Raw genomic sequence first — 16,014 nt, 5'->3', positions numbered from 1 at the left:
AGATACAAATGGTCTGTAAAATATGTGTTTTTATTATTTTTCAAGGTTAGAATAATTTGATGAAGATCATTTGTTAAGTATATTTCTTTTTTGTAATTCTTTAATTCTGTGGTGCTTTGAAGGCACAACATGTAAGAAAATACATTTTGATATCATAAGATTAGCGTAAGAGTAATACATTATTTGTCAAGGTTTCAGCACCATTTTGTTGTTAAATTAGAGGAGAAAGACATTTCAGCTGAAATATTTGCAACAGTAAGTATGCTGAGAAACGTCATGATATTCTACACTTTTGTCGGTCTAATGGAGCGCACATCAGGTCAGGCATTCAACATAGTCATAAGAAGGGTACAAACTGACTACTTGAGGGAAGCGCATGCTGAGTGACAACGTGGACTATTAGGCTTTAACAGCATGTATCATATACCAATGGGACTTCTTTCATATAATGATACAGTGTCACACTAAATAAGGTTTAAGCTAAACTCTAAAGAAAACAGAAACTAAACAAATGAAAGTTCACAGCAGTTCCAAGGGAGCATAGCTAGAGAACATTAGGCAGGTATGGCCATCAATATGGGGACCTGTAACATAGGTCAGCAGCCTAGGTGGTAAGTTCCTGTTCAGCCAATAGCCTGAGTTGGATTACATGTGACACATACAGGAGAGTCTCCAAAAGCACCAGGGTGAGGTGGATCATTCCTCCAGCTCCAGGCCTGAACAAAGGCCAGCATTGTCAAGCCATGGACTTTGGAGCTTGTGCAGTCCAAGTCCTTCCCTTTTGGGACACTGCATGAGACCCGTTTGGACAGTTGCCGTTGATGGTATGCGTTCTCCTTGCTACATGGTTGATGTGGCAGTGTAATACCCCCTGTGGCCCTCAGCCTGGATGGCCTGATATTGGGAGGAGATTGTGCTTGTGTGTGGTCGGTGCCCAAGGGCAGCCTATTACACCTCCAGTACTTTCGACCTGATCTCCTACTTGATGCTGGTGTGGGGGTGGTGCTGTGCAAGCCTCAATTGCTTCCCAGAAATGATTGAAGATTTCGTCCAGTCGCTTCAGTGTTTGCTCCTCATAACTTTGCTGGACACTCCAGGGCTGCTTGTGCCCATGAGGTAAGCATGGTGCCTCCATCTTTGGAGTTCCTGCTGTCATGTGAGCTGAGGAAGGCTCTGCTTGCTGGAGTCAGCAAGGGTAAGTAGCTGGCCCAGTGGGGACTGGGATTACCCCTGCCGGTCCAAAGGCGGGGGGACAGATGTGTCTGCCGATTCGTACCGTGAGGACCCAGGCAGCTCAAGGTGTGAGAGCGGCCATCTCTCCCGCCAGAGTACTCCGCTAGGCCCCTCCGGCAATTATAGCTTGTAAGTTCGCAATTGAACCACCTGGGGGTCACCCGTTTGGTTCTGAAGACAAGCAGCCCACAAATCCGGCAAAAAGTAGGTGCAAGGCTGGTTGGTAACTTAGAAATTGCAAGGTTCAATAGAGGAGCTTCTACAGAATGCGTCTGTCCGCCATGCTGTGCAGGCCCCACCCCTGTTAAGTATATTTCTGAGCGCATCATTGTTTTTTGGGATATTTTGTCTAAGTTGTGTATCAATTTTTGGTAAGTGCTGCTGTACTATGTACACTTTATATATTTATTTATCTGTTTTTGCAAGTTTGTATATATTGCGTTCTGATTCTAAGCACCTGCCACTTTTTGACTGTTTGTTTCAGATTGGTAACTGACTATATATATATATATATATATATCTATATACAATCTGAAACAAGCAGTCAAAAAAGTAGCAGGTGAATAAATATATCAGTTGAAATGTAAATTTGTGTCATTCACATACGCAATTGTAGATTGGTTGTTCTGAATCAAGCAATGACTGAATCCCATGGAAGACTTGCATCCATCATGCAATTTGGGACTCAATTGATTTAGTAATTTGGCAATTTGGTTGTTTGGTATTTGCAAACTGCCAAATCAACCAAATTTAGGACAAATCACAGTTCATCTAAATAACACGTCTACTGGTCAGCTTTTACTAGCCAACCATATCAACAAAAACAAATAAAAACAAATAAACATTACAATTTTGTTTTATAGCCTTCTTGATGAAGATGATGATAGCTTAGAGCTTGACGGTAAGTGTTTCTTTCTAAATATATCTAATTGTGAACATATAACTAATTTATTAACTCATCATAATACTTTGTTAAAATGTGAACACAAACATGTTCAGCTAGGTATATGCTTTATGCATGATACATATGGTCATAAAGAAAAAATGAGAACGTCTAATAGGAAACCTATTAAAACACCTCAGATATACAAGAAAAAAATGGGATGTCAAGACAACACTCTACTGAAATGTGAGGGCTCTCGCTTAAAAGGTAAAAAAGTACAGAAAATGCAAAGAACACTAATAGATCACAGTGATAGATCTATAGTTACATAGTTACATAGCTGAAAAGAGACTTGCATCCATCAAGTTCAGCCTTCCTCACATATGTTTTTGCTGTTGATCCAAAAGAAGGCAAAAAAACTAGTCTGAATCGCTTCCAATTTTGGAACAAACTAGGAAAAAATTCCTTCTTGACCCCAAAATAGCAGTCAGATGTCTCCTTGGATCAAGCAGCTATTACCCCACTAATTAGACATTATATCCCCGTATGTTATGTTTTTGCAAGTATTTATCAAATTGCAGTTTAAACATCTGTATAGACTCTGACAAAACCACCTCTTCAGGCAGAGAATTCCATATCCTTATTGCTCTTACTGTAAAAAAAAACCTTTTATTTGCCTTAGATGAAATCTCCTTTCTTCAAGCCTAAATGTGTGACCTTGTGTCCTATGTATAGCCCTGTTTATGAATAGATTTCAAGATTAAGGTTTGTACTGGCCCCGAATATATTTTTATAATATCATATCCCCTCTCAGGTGCCTTTTTTCCAAACTAATCAGATTTAAATATTTAACCTATTAAAACACCTCAGATATACAAGAAAAAAATGGGATGTCAAGACAACACTCTACTGAATTGTGAGGGCTCTCGCTTAAAAGGTAAAAAAGTACAGAAAATGCAAAGAACACTAATAGATCACAGTGATAGATCTATAGTTACATAGTTACATAGCTGAAAAGAGACTTGCATCCATCAAGTTCAGCCTTCCTCACATATGTTTTTGCTGTTGATCCAAAAGAAGGCAAAAAAACTAGTCTGAATCGCTTCCAATTTTGGAACAAACTAGGAAAAAATTCCTTCGTGACCCCAAAATAGCAGTCAGATGTCTCCTTGGATCAAGCAGCTATTACCCCACTAATTAGACATTATATCCCCGTATGTTATGTTTTTGCAAGTATTTATCAAATTGCAGTTTAAACATCTGTATAGACTCTGACAAAACCACCTCTTCAGGCAGAGAATTCCATATCCTTATTGCTCTTACTGTAAAAAAAAACTTTTATTTGCCTTAGATGAAATCTCCTTTCTTCAAGCCTAAATGTGTGACCTTGTGTCCTATGTATAGCCCTGTTTATGAATAGATTTCAAGATTAAGGTTTGTACTGGCCCCGAATATATTTTTATAATATCATATCCCCTCTCAGGTGCCTTTTTTCCAAACTAATCAGATTTAAATATTTAACCTTTCTTCGTAACTAAAATGCTCTATTCCTTTTATCAATTTTGTAGCTCGACTCTGCACTTTTTTTTTAGTGCCATGATTTCTTTCTTTAGAACAGGTGCCCAAAATTGCACCGCATATTCAAGGTGTGGTCTTACCAGCGATTTATAAAGAGGCAAAATTATATTTTCATCCCGAGAATTTATGCCCCTATTTATACATGACAAAATCTTACTGGCCTTAGCAACTGCAGATTGACATTTGATATTGCTGCCTAATTTGTTGTCTATAACAATTCCCAAATCCTTCTCGTGTGTGGTTATCACATGTATTTCAGGACCTCACTGCGATCTGAAATACAGAATGAACAGCCATAGTGCTCTCTTTAAAAACAATAATTTATTGAATAAGGATTAAAAACATTCACATAAGTTAAGTTAAGTCAGGCATGTAAAGAATAAACAGGATGGAGTCTTGAAGTGGATCAATAGTTGTCCTCACTCCGGCCGGCTCGGAGATGGTGATGGTAGGAGGCTTGGTACGAGGTATTACATGCATTCCACTTTGCTCTCTTCCTGCGTTCCTCTGGAATGTTAGTGCAACAGATGCCGTAAAGATGTTGTAACGGATCGCCTGGCACCCCGACTGGGTACCTCCGTTAAAGGATGCTCCTAGCGTTTCCTGAGGACTCCAAGCACTCTGGCAGACACCATAATCACCGAATCTGAGAAGCATATAAATCCTCTCAAGCCTCTGAATGCTGTAGACATTTGAATAGGAACCATACGAATAGGTTTTCAATCCTAGCAGTCAAACTGGAACAGCATACAATAAATCCTCCCCCAATAATGAGACAACACTTCACTTTGAGGGTAAAACAGGAACTCTGGACTGGCACATCCAGCCTGGCTTTTATTACAAGTGTACACATACAGGCCACACCAAGGGGGAGGCATAAAATAACCAATAGTATCACGGGTGCAACCCACACATCCCCTCCCCTTAGTGTGACACATAATCCCATTATTCATACAGTTTAAAATATACTTTTTACACAATATGTGTAACTTCTAAAATATACATGTCACAAACATAAAACATACATTTTCTTACTCAGCATACTTCAATTAGGAACACTCTCAAAAATCATTCAAATCCCTCCAGTAGATCAATAGTTAGCTGGAGGTCCCGTTATGACCGACCGCAAGCACATATTCCTGCCCAAAACAGTTCCATGGATTTGGGCTGTGCGGTCGGTCAATTTCTGGCATAAAAACGGTTAAGTCCCGTTCGAAGTGTGGCCGGTACTTCGACTTTAGTCGAAGTGTCGAAGTGGAGGGGATGGTAAGGGTCGGCGGTGTTCGAAGTTAAAATGGCCGCCGCCACGTGGTCCTTTGTCCGATGCCGGTAACTTCGGTAACTTCGACAGCTTCGACAGCTTCGACAGCTTCGACAGCTTCAACAGCTTCGACAGCTTTGACTGTGTCCGAAGTGCCATATAAAAAAGTACCAATCTTTCCCCAAAGTATTTAAAGGGCTAGGAACAGTATTATACAATTCACATGCCCAAAAGTAGTTCTTAAAGGGTCAGTACATTATGGTAGCAGTCCATAAGCCCCAATTCAGTCCCTTAAAGGGCAATATCTCCCAGGGACCATAATCACTGGGCAGGAGGCTAGCAACCAGGCTTCTCCAGTTCTCAGTGGCGAGGTTGGTTCCGCCACAGATATCGTTTCATGAACTGCCAGTTCAAAATTAAAGCATAAGTGTTATTATTAAAAAAAAAAAAAAAAAAAAACAATAAAAATAGGGAGAGTATGAGGCTGAACATATTAACCTCTAGTGGTCCAGAGCTGTTCAAATTATTGATGGTGGAGATCAATGTCCAAAATAGCGACTATAAATCTAGCCAGCATAATAATAAATTAAAATAGTATAATAATACAATAATCACAAAAAGGAAACATAAGTGTTATAAAAAATATGTATGTGTGTAATGTAATAAGATAGAGGGAATACATATCCATTGAGGAATTGGTAAATAATATGTGGCAGACATGATAAATCGAACATGTTAAGTAAGATGAATCCAGCGAAGTGGGCCACAATTGAAAGGTGTATATCGCATAAGGGCTAAAATAGTAGTGAACTGAGTAACATAGATCATGAAACCCAATAGAATACTAACGTATGTGTGATAAATTGGGTGAGAATATAAATTGGGCCAAGTGGTGGACACGGTATAGTGAGAACATCCTGTTAGATATGAGACGAAAAAATAAGACCAAGGATGGATGGAGTAAAATAAATAAATAGCACCATTAGTGAAACTAAAGGAATGCATTTAAGTCGAAGTCGACATTAAGACCACTGGGCTCTATGGTATCTAATTGGAAAATCCATTTATCCTCAGTAATTTTTAATCCCTTGGGATCTTGCATGAACAATCTCAAAATGTTTAGATAAATTATGCAAGCAGAGTCCTTTCTTTATATTGCAAATTTGATTCTGCCTATATATAATATATTGCTGTTACAATTAAGATGGGTTTTAATTTGAAATGTTATTCCCCAGCATTCCAATCTTAATTTTGTTAACTACAATAAATCTCATATGTCACCTGCTTTCAGGATTATTAAGACTATTTTAAAGATTATTTACATCTTTCAAAACTTCCAGAATCCCCACTCTGATTTGGAGATTCTAGATGTTGCATACTTTTTTTAGATTCTTAGTGGTTGGTGCCAATAATGTATTAAGATTAGGAGCTTTAGAACAGATGATTCTAGGTTCTGTCACGGCACAGCCTGAGCCCCCTTTAAGAGACCTGGCTGGGTTTGAACTCATAGCTCCAGCATCCCAGTCAAGTTATCTGCCATGATATCCACCAGGGGCTTCAGTATCTGTCTGCCTTATTCTGCTTCCTGACCCCGTGCCTGGATTAAGCAGTGCAATTAGGGTCAGCTGCAACTAATTAGCAGGCTGTAAAAGCAAGCCCTACCTGAAACCTAGTATCTGGTCATTTTGCCTGTTTGGTGTTTCCTGACGGATCTCTGCTTTGCTGCTGACTGATTTCCTGGACTCTGACCGCTGCCTGCTTTACCGACTACGTTACTCCACTGCCAGCCCTGACTTCTGCTTCTTGTCTGACCCTGCCTTTGGATTTCCCCTTAATCGGTACTGCGCAAGCACCTTGATAGCTAGAGGGTAGAAATCCATAGGGATCTCGTCTCATGATGCACTAATCACCCAAGTCACAACAAATTGGGAATATGAGGACATGGCACACTCACAGATTAGGATGGAGAAAAATACCAAACCGGCTAGTGAGGTCTGGAGACACTGCTGGGTGGAGAAGGACAACATAAAAGGAATATATATATATTATTATTTTTTATTTTTTTTAAAGGGGGTGGGGGTTAGCTAGTCATTGCATATGGCAACAGCTAGTTATATCACATGTCATCTGACTCCACACAAAACAGACTAGATATGTCTGCAGGCAGGAGAGGGGTATCCGGCATACCCATACCCATACCTGGGGAAAAAAAACAATACCACAAGAATCATTACCGATGTTTCACCAACTTCAACTCGCGATGAATCTGCTTTCATCTGGAATGCACATACATCACATGATATAATAACAAAGGTTTACTACCAAACCTATTGATATAATGAAAAACAAGAGAAAGGAACTAACCCACATGTACATAGTTAGAACCATGCTCTCTATGGGTCTCTTTCATTCTCTTCCATCCTGCAACCCTTTCACCCCTTCAACCTCCTTTCTCTCCTCCACTTCCCCCCCCATCTTATTACTCTATGGTGATCTCCACATATATCGCTATCAACACGTGCTCAAGGACTAGGGCGTAGAACTGAGATAAGACCTACTAAGCACTAGTGCTGAGGTTGTTAACAATGGACTCACTAACAGTTTCCACATCCAGACATAGAAGGCCTCACGGAACTAAGGGAATACTCGACAAACACAATATTAAGTCTTCTAAGTGTATTCTTTGGGGAAGCAAATTGAGGGTATTGAAGGGTACCTGTGATTGATATTCCACACCTGACACCATACCGCACATGATCACAATGAGCACCTATTAAGGAAATCCCTCAACAATCACTCAGTACCACAATGATTAAATCACTAACATGGATACAAACACACCAACTCACTGCACAAACTAGCGTTCTATTATGCCAAATGTGAATATGATATATATCGATTGTGATTGCCCATCCTGTTCCTACAATTCATTTGTTACACTGTTGCATTGCTACAATGTTACGCTGCTGCGTTGTAATAATGTTATATTGTTCAATTGTGCAATGTGTGGCTATGATATGCCATATCCCTTCCCTATTGACCCCCCCCCCCTTTGTCTCTTCTGTATCCCAAACTAAACAAAACTCAATACATATTGTCAAATTGAAAAAAAGGTAGGTGAGGAGCATTGTGGGTAATTGTATAATGCAATTAGAATAAATATACAAAGTGGAACCTTATTAATAAATAATAACATTAAATGTTAATGGAATCAATAGATAAACTGCGCTGTAGTAGTTAGGGTGTCAAGAGTGTCCTGGCACCTTCCCATGGTAAGTAGCAAAGCTATCTCGGGTCTGCTGGGCACCAATGACATCCATGAGAGCCAAATACTCTCTGCATTAAGGTAAGCAAAGTGCAAAGAGCTAGCTGTGCACTGCAGGGCTTAACTCAGCACAGCTAATGGAAACTCCGTGAAGAAGCTTCTTGGAGGCTGAGCATGGTGCCCAGTGATCATGTAAGCTGCCAATCTATTTGTAAATCACCATCAATTCAGTGAAAACCTAAAATGTGCATTGAAGTAAATTTTATTTGTTTAAATCAATGTATTGCTTTTTATTCCTCAGATGAGTTTCAAGACAGATACCATTATGGGCCACCATCCATTAATTCTTCTTCTTCGTCACACCAGTCAGAAAACTTTGACAGTTTTGACCTTGAGCAAGTTGGCTCAATTTTTAGAAAATTGTCCTTAGAGAGGTAAGAAACTTTATCATGTAGTTTTAAAAACTTGTGCTGTCTGTATGAAATACAACATATGAAATTGACAAAATTGAAAGGGTTAATTTGAATTTGAAAGGTTGAACAGTATTCTATATCTTTCTAGTAAAATTTAGGCTATTTTGGGGCCTGGGAAAGCAGGTGACATATGAGATTTATTGGATTAAAATGTGGTTAACAAAATTAAGATTGGAAATTATGCTGGGGAATAATTAAGAGACATTCTTGAAAATAACTTTGCACTCTTTACAGACTTAATGGAATACTATGGGCGCCATAACAAATTCAGCTTGTCCCCATGAGGTTTTTGGTGCTGGTTTGCGTTTAGGGGTCAAACCATTCATAAATGGTTTGCCCTTACGATTCTCTCACACTTTTTGAAACCAGAAACTTCAAACTGCCTTGGAGACAGGCACCTCCGAATGGCTGACAATACAGCTGACTAGAGATGTCGCGAACATAAAATTTTCCGTTCGCAAGCACCAAGATTCGGGAGTAGACTGTTTATATTACTGTTATTCTTAATTATTGGTTATACTGTTCGAATAAGAGTTCACACAGTTGTCAGAGCGCTACTTAATCAACCGCAACAATCTGATAGGACCTGGATAGTCGTAGAGACCATAAGAAATATTGCTGCAGATCATATATACGTAATATCACACATTAACTTTAAGAAAAATCCTTTACTATAGATAGTGAGACAACTACACCCTGAGCTGGTTCATCATGACGTCCATCCGCTTTCACTCACAAAACGCAAAAGGGTTAAATACACCTGAAAAAAGGGCGCTAGCTCTGGCAGACTTCTACAGACACAAAGCTGACATAGTGTATATTCAGGAGACTCACTTCAGGAAAGACAAGGCCCCAACACTCAGAAGCCGTAGGTATCCCAAAGGCTATTTCAGCCACTACGTTGGGGCAAAGGCCAGAGGAGTGGCGATATTAATAAGTCACCAACTCCCTTTTCAATTTAACGACCAACTTCAAGATGAGGCAGGGAGATATATATTTGTGAAAGGGAAAATAGGGAATGTGAAAGTCACGTTAGCGAACCTATACCTGGGGAATGGAGACTGGGCTCCCAATTCCCATCAAATAATACTGCCGCTGGAGAATGAAGACTGGGCTCCCAAATCCCAGCCCATCACACTGCCGCTGGGGAATGGATACTGGGCTCCCAATTCCTGACAAATCACGCTGCCGCTGGGGAGGGAGGACACTGCTCTCCTCTCCCTGGACTTCACACTGCCTTCCCGGCATCTCACTCTGCTGCGGGGGGCAGGAACAACTACCTCTGCCCCATGTAACTCAGCCTGCCGCTGGGGAGGGAGGACGCTGCTCTCCTCTCCCTGCACTTCACACTGCCTTCCCGGCATATCACTCTGCTGCTTGGGGGCAGGAACAACTACCTCTGCCCCCTGTAACTCAGCCTGCCGCTGGGGAGGGAGGACGCTGCTCTCCTCTCCCTGCACTTCACACTGCCCTCCCGGCATATCACTCTGCTGCTGGGGGGCAGGAACAACTACCTCTGCCCCCTGTAACTCAGCCTGCCGCTGGGGAGGGAGTCCCCAATAAGAAACAATGCCAGGCAATGTCGAAGATCCTGAATAAACTCTCCCAATTTCAGGAAGGCATACTGTTTATAGGGGGTGATATTAACATACCCCTAGACGTCGAATTAGACTCCACCTCTACCCACAGCGACTATTTAGCCCTGGCGCGCAAGAGATTTCGCAATATCTTACATGAAGCCAGACTATACGATAGCTGGAGGACCCTCCACCCGACGAAAAAAGACTATTCCTTTTACTCCCCACCAACGGGTAGCTCCTCCCGAATAGATACATTGTTTCTACATCACAAACACCTACCCCTACTCAAAAGCACATCGTACAGTCAGATAACGTGGTCAGACCACGGTCCCCTTTCGGTGGACCTCACAATCCCCTCAGTCCCAGAGATGCGCCCACACTGGAGATTAAATTACCTTCTCCTAAATAACTCTACCTACATAGCAACCATACAGGAACACTTGAGATTCTACTTCTCAGAGAATGAACAGCAGGACACTGCCCCAGCTGTAGTCTGGGAAGCACACAAATGTGTCATGAGAGGGATGCTTATAAAGTTGGCATCAGACCACAGACGCCAAAGAGAGAGTAGAGTGAACAACCTATTAGAGGAGATTAAAAAACTAGAGGATCAACACACCAGTGACCTGTCGATTACGACATATAAAACACTGTTAACAAAAAGATCAGAACTTACCACCACGCTACAACTCCATGCAAAAAGGAAAATTAGCTTAACTAAACATACATATTACAAACAAGGAGGTAAAAGTGGTAAGCTCTTGGCCCAAGCCCTAAGACAAGAAAGGCCTTCAACCTTTGTGTCAGAAATTAAGCTACAGGATGGGACGGCTCTCAGAAGATGCCAGAGATTCTAAAAGCCTTCACAAACTATTATACGGGACTCTATAACCTCAGACTCCCCCCCCCCCGACCCTGCAGACATACAAAAGTTCCTCCAGGAGAGAATTAAGCAGACCATCACACCTAATGTGAGACAATTATTAGATGTTCCCATCTCAGAGGAAGAACTCAGACACGCTATAAAACAATTACCCTTAGGGAAAAGCCCAGGCCCGGACGGTTTTACGGGCAGATACTATAAAACATTGTCCCAAGACCTATTACAGCCATTCCTTAGAGCCTTTAACACAAGGGACCTGAAACACACTATCCCACACTCCGCATTAGAAGCCCACATAGCACTGATTCCCAAAGAGGGAAAAGATCTGTCTAACTGCGGTAGCTATAGACCCATTTAGCTAATAAACTTAGACCTGAAGATATTCACCAAGATACTGGCCACTAGATTAAAGCCCTTACTCACGGATCTTATACAGGAGGATCAAGCGGGCTTGTACCTAATAGGGAGGCGAAGAACAACACCACAAAGCTTATAAATCTGATACACTGGGCAAGGACCATACACAAAGCTTCCCCCAGTCTACTTTTGTCAATAGATGCCGAGAAGGCTTTTGACAGAGTGGACTGGACTTTTATGCTGGCCATGATGAGATGCTTGGGTTTTGGGGACAGATGGATGGAGTGGCTTGAAGCTATATACTCCTCCCCCACAGCTTAACTGAGAATAAATGGCCAACTATCTGACACGGTCCAAATCCGAAATGGAACGAGACAGGGCTGTCCTCTCTCATCACTAATTTTCATTCTAGTGCTAGAACCGTTCCTGCAAGGGATAAGAGATAACCATCAGATAAAGGGATTATCTGTCAACAACATAGAATACAAGGTCTCTGAATACAAAGATCTGGATGATCTGAATACAAGGTCATAGAATACAAATATCTGGATGATCTTTTGTTCACAGTGGCGGACCCTCTTCACTCACTTACTCAAATTTTCAGGGAAATGGAGACCTACAGTACGGTCTCCAACTTTAAGGCAAACCTTACCAAATGCGAAATTCTCTCACTACTTAACAAACCAGAACTAGAGATGCAAATCAAGACATCATTCCCCTTCAGCTGGGCTAATAAGTCTATCAAATACCTAGGAGTACACCTTTCATGTAAATTAGAACACATATACGAACTAAACTTCCTCCCAATCTTAAAAGCAATCTCTGCAGACCTGATCAAATGGCACAGACCGGGCTTCGGTTGGTTTTGCAGGGTTAACATTATTAATAGATTGTAAGCTCACGGGCCATCTAGCCAAGCACTTTGATATCTAGCCATTGGAGCTCTTTTATACAGCTTACGGGCAGGGCTCTCTTACCTCTTGTATTTGTCTGTGTATATTGTACGTTTCTCCACTAATTGTACAGCGCTGCAGAATATGTTGGCGCTTTATAAATAGCAATAATAATAAATAAATAAAATGAATGTGCTCCCTAGGCTACTGTACCCTCTACAAACTCTACCCATAGCTATCCCAAAGTCATTCCCACCCCCAGACTGGCACACTCTACCATGACGACCCCCCGTGAAAGTGGAGGAGTGGGTCTCCCAGACTTGGCATTATATCACAAAGTTATACACCTAGCCAGAATTTACGAGTGGACTAAAGTGCCCTCTCCCCACCAGTGGATGGCGATAGAAAACTCATTCCTAGAAACCCCTATACAGTCGTTGTTTGTTTCATACGACACAAACACCATCCCACAATAGAGGCCATTATCAAGGTATGGCAATCCCTACCCACAACCCCCATTATGAGCCGAGTAAGACGGGCAAACTATTAAACCCTAACCAGAAGAAAGAGTACATCCAACTAAGGGAGGTGGCAAAAGAAGGTCACCTACTACCAATTCAAATTTTAGCTGCTTCACAGACACCATCAGGGATACAGCAGTTACACTACGCCCAACTAACTCACTTTATCCGAACCATGCAACTCCTTGCCAAAAGGAGAGAGAGCACTCACTGACTTTGAACAGCTGTGCTCCAAACACAAACTGAAAAGAAAAGTGCTCTCCGCAATGTATAAACTATTGCTTAGACCCCGGGAAAAGGAATTGTCCGCTTATGTGGGGAAATGGTGTAATGAAATGCATTTAGATATCTCCAATACCCATTGGAGACAAATATTTTTGAGAGTCCACAAAACATCGACCTGCGTAAATACACAGGAGGGAAACTATAAGAGACTGTCCCGTTGGCACTATACCCAAGCCAAGATACACACAATATACACAACGACACAGCACGCATGCTGGAGATGCCAGCAACCCAATGCTCATCTCGCGCACATATGGTGGGAATGCACTCACATACAAGCCTTTTGGATCCGAATGATTAAGCTCATTAACAGTGCCACAGGAATAAATATACCATTCTCCCCGGAATATGTACTGTTCCGTCTCCCACACCCAGGTATACAGAAACACACTTTATCACTCATTACACACCTACTCACGGCAGCAAATCTGCTAATACCAAAACAATGGAAACAGGCGCAATCCCCCTCTGTTAGAGAATGGTTTAATAAGGTAGAAGGAATAAAACAAATGGAGGAGCTTACTTTCGCCACAACTAAAGACCTCCAAACATTCCACTGTATATGGGGACCTTGGCATGATTTCCTAAATAAGGCAGATATGCAAGGTGATTGATTCGTCCCAGTATAGTGATACCTAAAATAATACTCACATAGGTCCGGAGATGCTCTAACACAATCGCTGAAACAATTACTGACAATGCAATAGTTAAACCGTTAAACTGAACTATTTAATCTCCTATGTAAAGTCCTCTGTAAAATCGCTAAGATGATTACTGACATTGTGATAACTAAACTGTTAAATTGCAAATGTAAAGTCCTATGTAAGACTGCTGTGATAATTATTGTCAATGTGAGAGTTAAACTGGTAAACTGCACTATTCAGGTTCCTATGTGAAGGAATACTCCGACAACACACGTGACAATGGTTATGTACAGGGCCGGCCTTAGGGGTGTGCGAGCTGTGCGGCCGCACAGGGCGCCATGGTGCAGGGGGCGCCCTGCGGCCGCATAGCTCACACGGCATGTCTGTTAGCCGCAATGCTAACAAGACATTTGCCTTGGGCGGCATTTTCCAGGGGGCGGCAAAAAAAGCCTTGCGGCTAACAGACCTGCTGGGCTGCTGCTGGGCTGCTGCTGGGCGGGCGGGCGGCCGGCGAGGGAGCACTTCCTCTGAGCTGTCTGCTCAGCTCCCTCGCCAGCCGCAGAGTGAGGCTGGGAGGCGGAGCCGGAATATGACGTCATATTCCGTCTCCCAGCCTCACTGTGCGGCGCGCGAGGGAGCTGAGCAAACAGCTCAGAGGAAGTGCTCCCTCGACGGCCGCCCGCCCGCCCGCCCAGCAGCCACTGGACCACCAGGGAGGAAGAGACCCCCCCCCAGCATTCCCAAAGGTAAGGAGGCTGGGGGGGGTCTAAATAAATTTTAAAAAATGTGTTAATGTGGGTGAGTGTGTGTGTGTGTGTGTGTAAATAATGTTAGTGTGTGTCTGTGTATGTTAGTGTGTGTCTGTTAGTGTGTGTCTGTGAGTGTGTTTGTTTGTTAGTGAGTGTGTGTGTCTGACTCTGTGTGTGTGTGACTGTTTGCCTATGTTTGTGTGTGTGTGTGTGACTGTCTGCCAGTGTGTGTGTGTCTGTCTGTCTGACAGTGTGTGTTTGACTGTGTGTGTGTGGCTGTTTGCCTCTGTGTGTTTGGCTGTCTGCCTGTGTGTTTGTGTGTGGCTGTGTGTGTGGCTGTCTGCCTGTGTGTGTGTGTGTGTTTGTGTGTGACTGCCTATGTGTGACTGTCTGGGCAGACTAGATGGGCCGAATGGTTCTTATCTGCCGTCACATTCTATGTCTGTGTGTGTGTCTGTGTGTGTGTTTGTGTGTGTCTGTCTGTGTATGACTGCCTGTGTGTGTGTGTGTGTGTGTGTGTGTATGGCTGCCTGCCTGCCTGTGTGTGTGTGTGCGTGTGTGACAGGGTGTGTGGGAAGGGGTAAGGAGTGGGGGGGGGGGCGCTGTGAAGATTTTTTGCACAGGGCGCCCAAATGCCTAAGGCCGGCCCTGGTTATGTAGCTCGTTTTACTGTTAAACATTGACTGTTCATCTTAAATATGTACAAAGCCTAAAAACTTGTAACTGTATAACGTCACATTTATGATGTAATTTCTGCTGAAAAACAAATAAAAAGAATATAAAAAATATGCACACAAAAAATGTTTTCCGTTCGCGAATGGCGAACCCGAATTTCCGCAAATGTTCGCGAACCGGGCGAACCGCCATAGACTTCAATAGGCAGGCAAATTTTTGGCCACAATAATGATGGAAAAAGTTGTTTCAAGGGGACTAACACCTGGACTGTGGCATGCCGGAGGGGGATCCATGGTAAAACTCCCATGGAAAATTACATAGTTGATGCAGAGTCTGGTTTTAATCCATAAAGGGCATAAATCACCTAACATTCCTAAATTGTTTGGAATAATGTGCTTTAAAACATCAGGTATGATGTTGTATCGATCAGGTAGTGTAAGGGTTACGCCCGCTTCACAGTGACAGACCAAACTCCCCGTTTAACGCACCGCAAACAACCGCAAACAGTCCATTTGCACAACCGCAAGCTCCCCATTTGCACAAGGTTGGATACCAAGCTAGCTATGTCCCGTTCCTTGTCCTCACTGATGTCATTGAATGTCTCTTCCTCCACCCAGCGACGTACAACACCAAGGGTCCCCGAAAGGTGACAACAAGCCCCCTGGGACGCCTGCTGTGTTTGATCTTCCACCTCCTCAAAGCCACCTTCCTCCTCTGCCTCCTCTTCTTCAGAA

General features: G+C 42.5%; 1 protein-coding gene across 1 annotated transcript in view; it reads left to right on the top strand.

Annotated features, from left to right (window-relative positions):
* The window catches only part of CARD11 (caspase recruitment domain family member 11), a 1,037,045-nt gene that overhangs the window by 619,303 nt on the left and 401,728 nt on the right, over nucleotides 1-16,014 (top strand). Inside the window, exons 13-14 of the mRNA XM_063430219.1 lie at nucleotides 2,097-2,134; nucleotides 8,522-8,654. Coding sequence (XP_063286289.1) covers nucleotides 2,097-2,134; nucleotides 8,522-8,654 — 171 coding nt within the window. The remainder of the gene's footprint in view (nucleotides 1-2,096; nucleotides 2,135-8,521; nucleotides 8,655-16,014) is intronic.

The sequence above is a fragment of the Pelobates fuscus genome, chromosome 8 (assembly GCF_036172605.1).
Source record: "Pelobates fuscus isolate aPelFus1 chromosome 8, aPelFus1.pri, whole genome shotgun sequence".
Taxonomy (NCBI): domain Eukaryota; kingdom Metazoa; phylum Chordata; class Amphibia; order Anura; family Pelobatidae; genus Pelobates; species Pelobates fuscus.
Note: the sequence above shows the minus strand (reverse complement) of the source record. Positions and strands in the feature narration are given on the sequence as shown.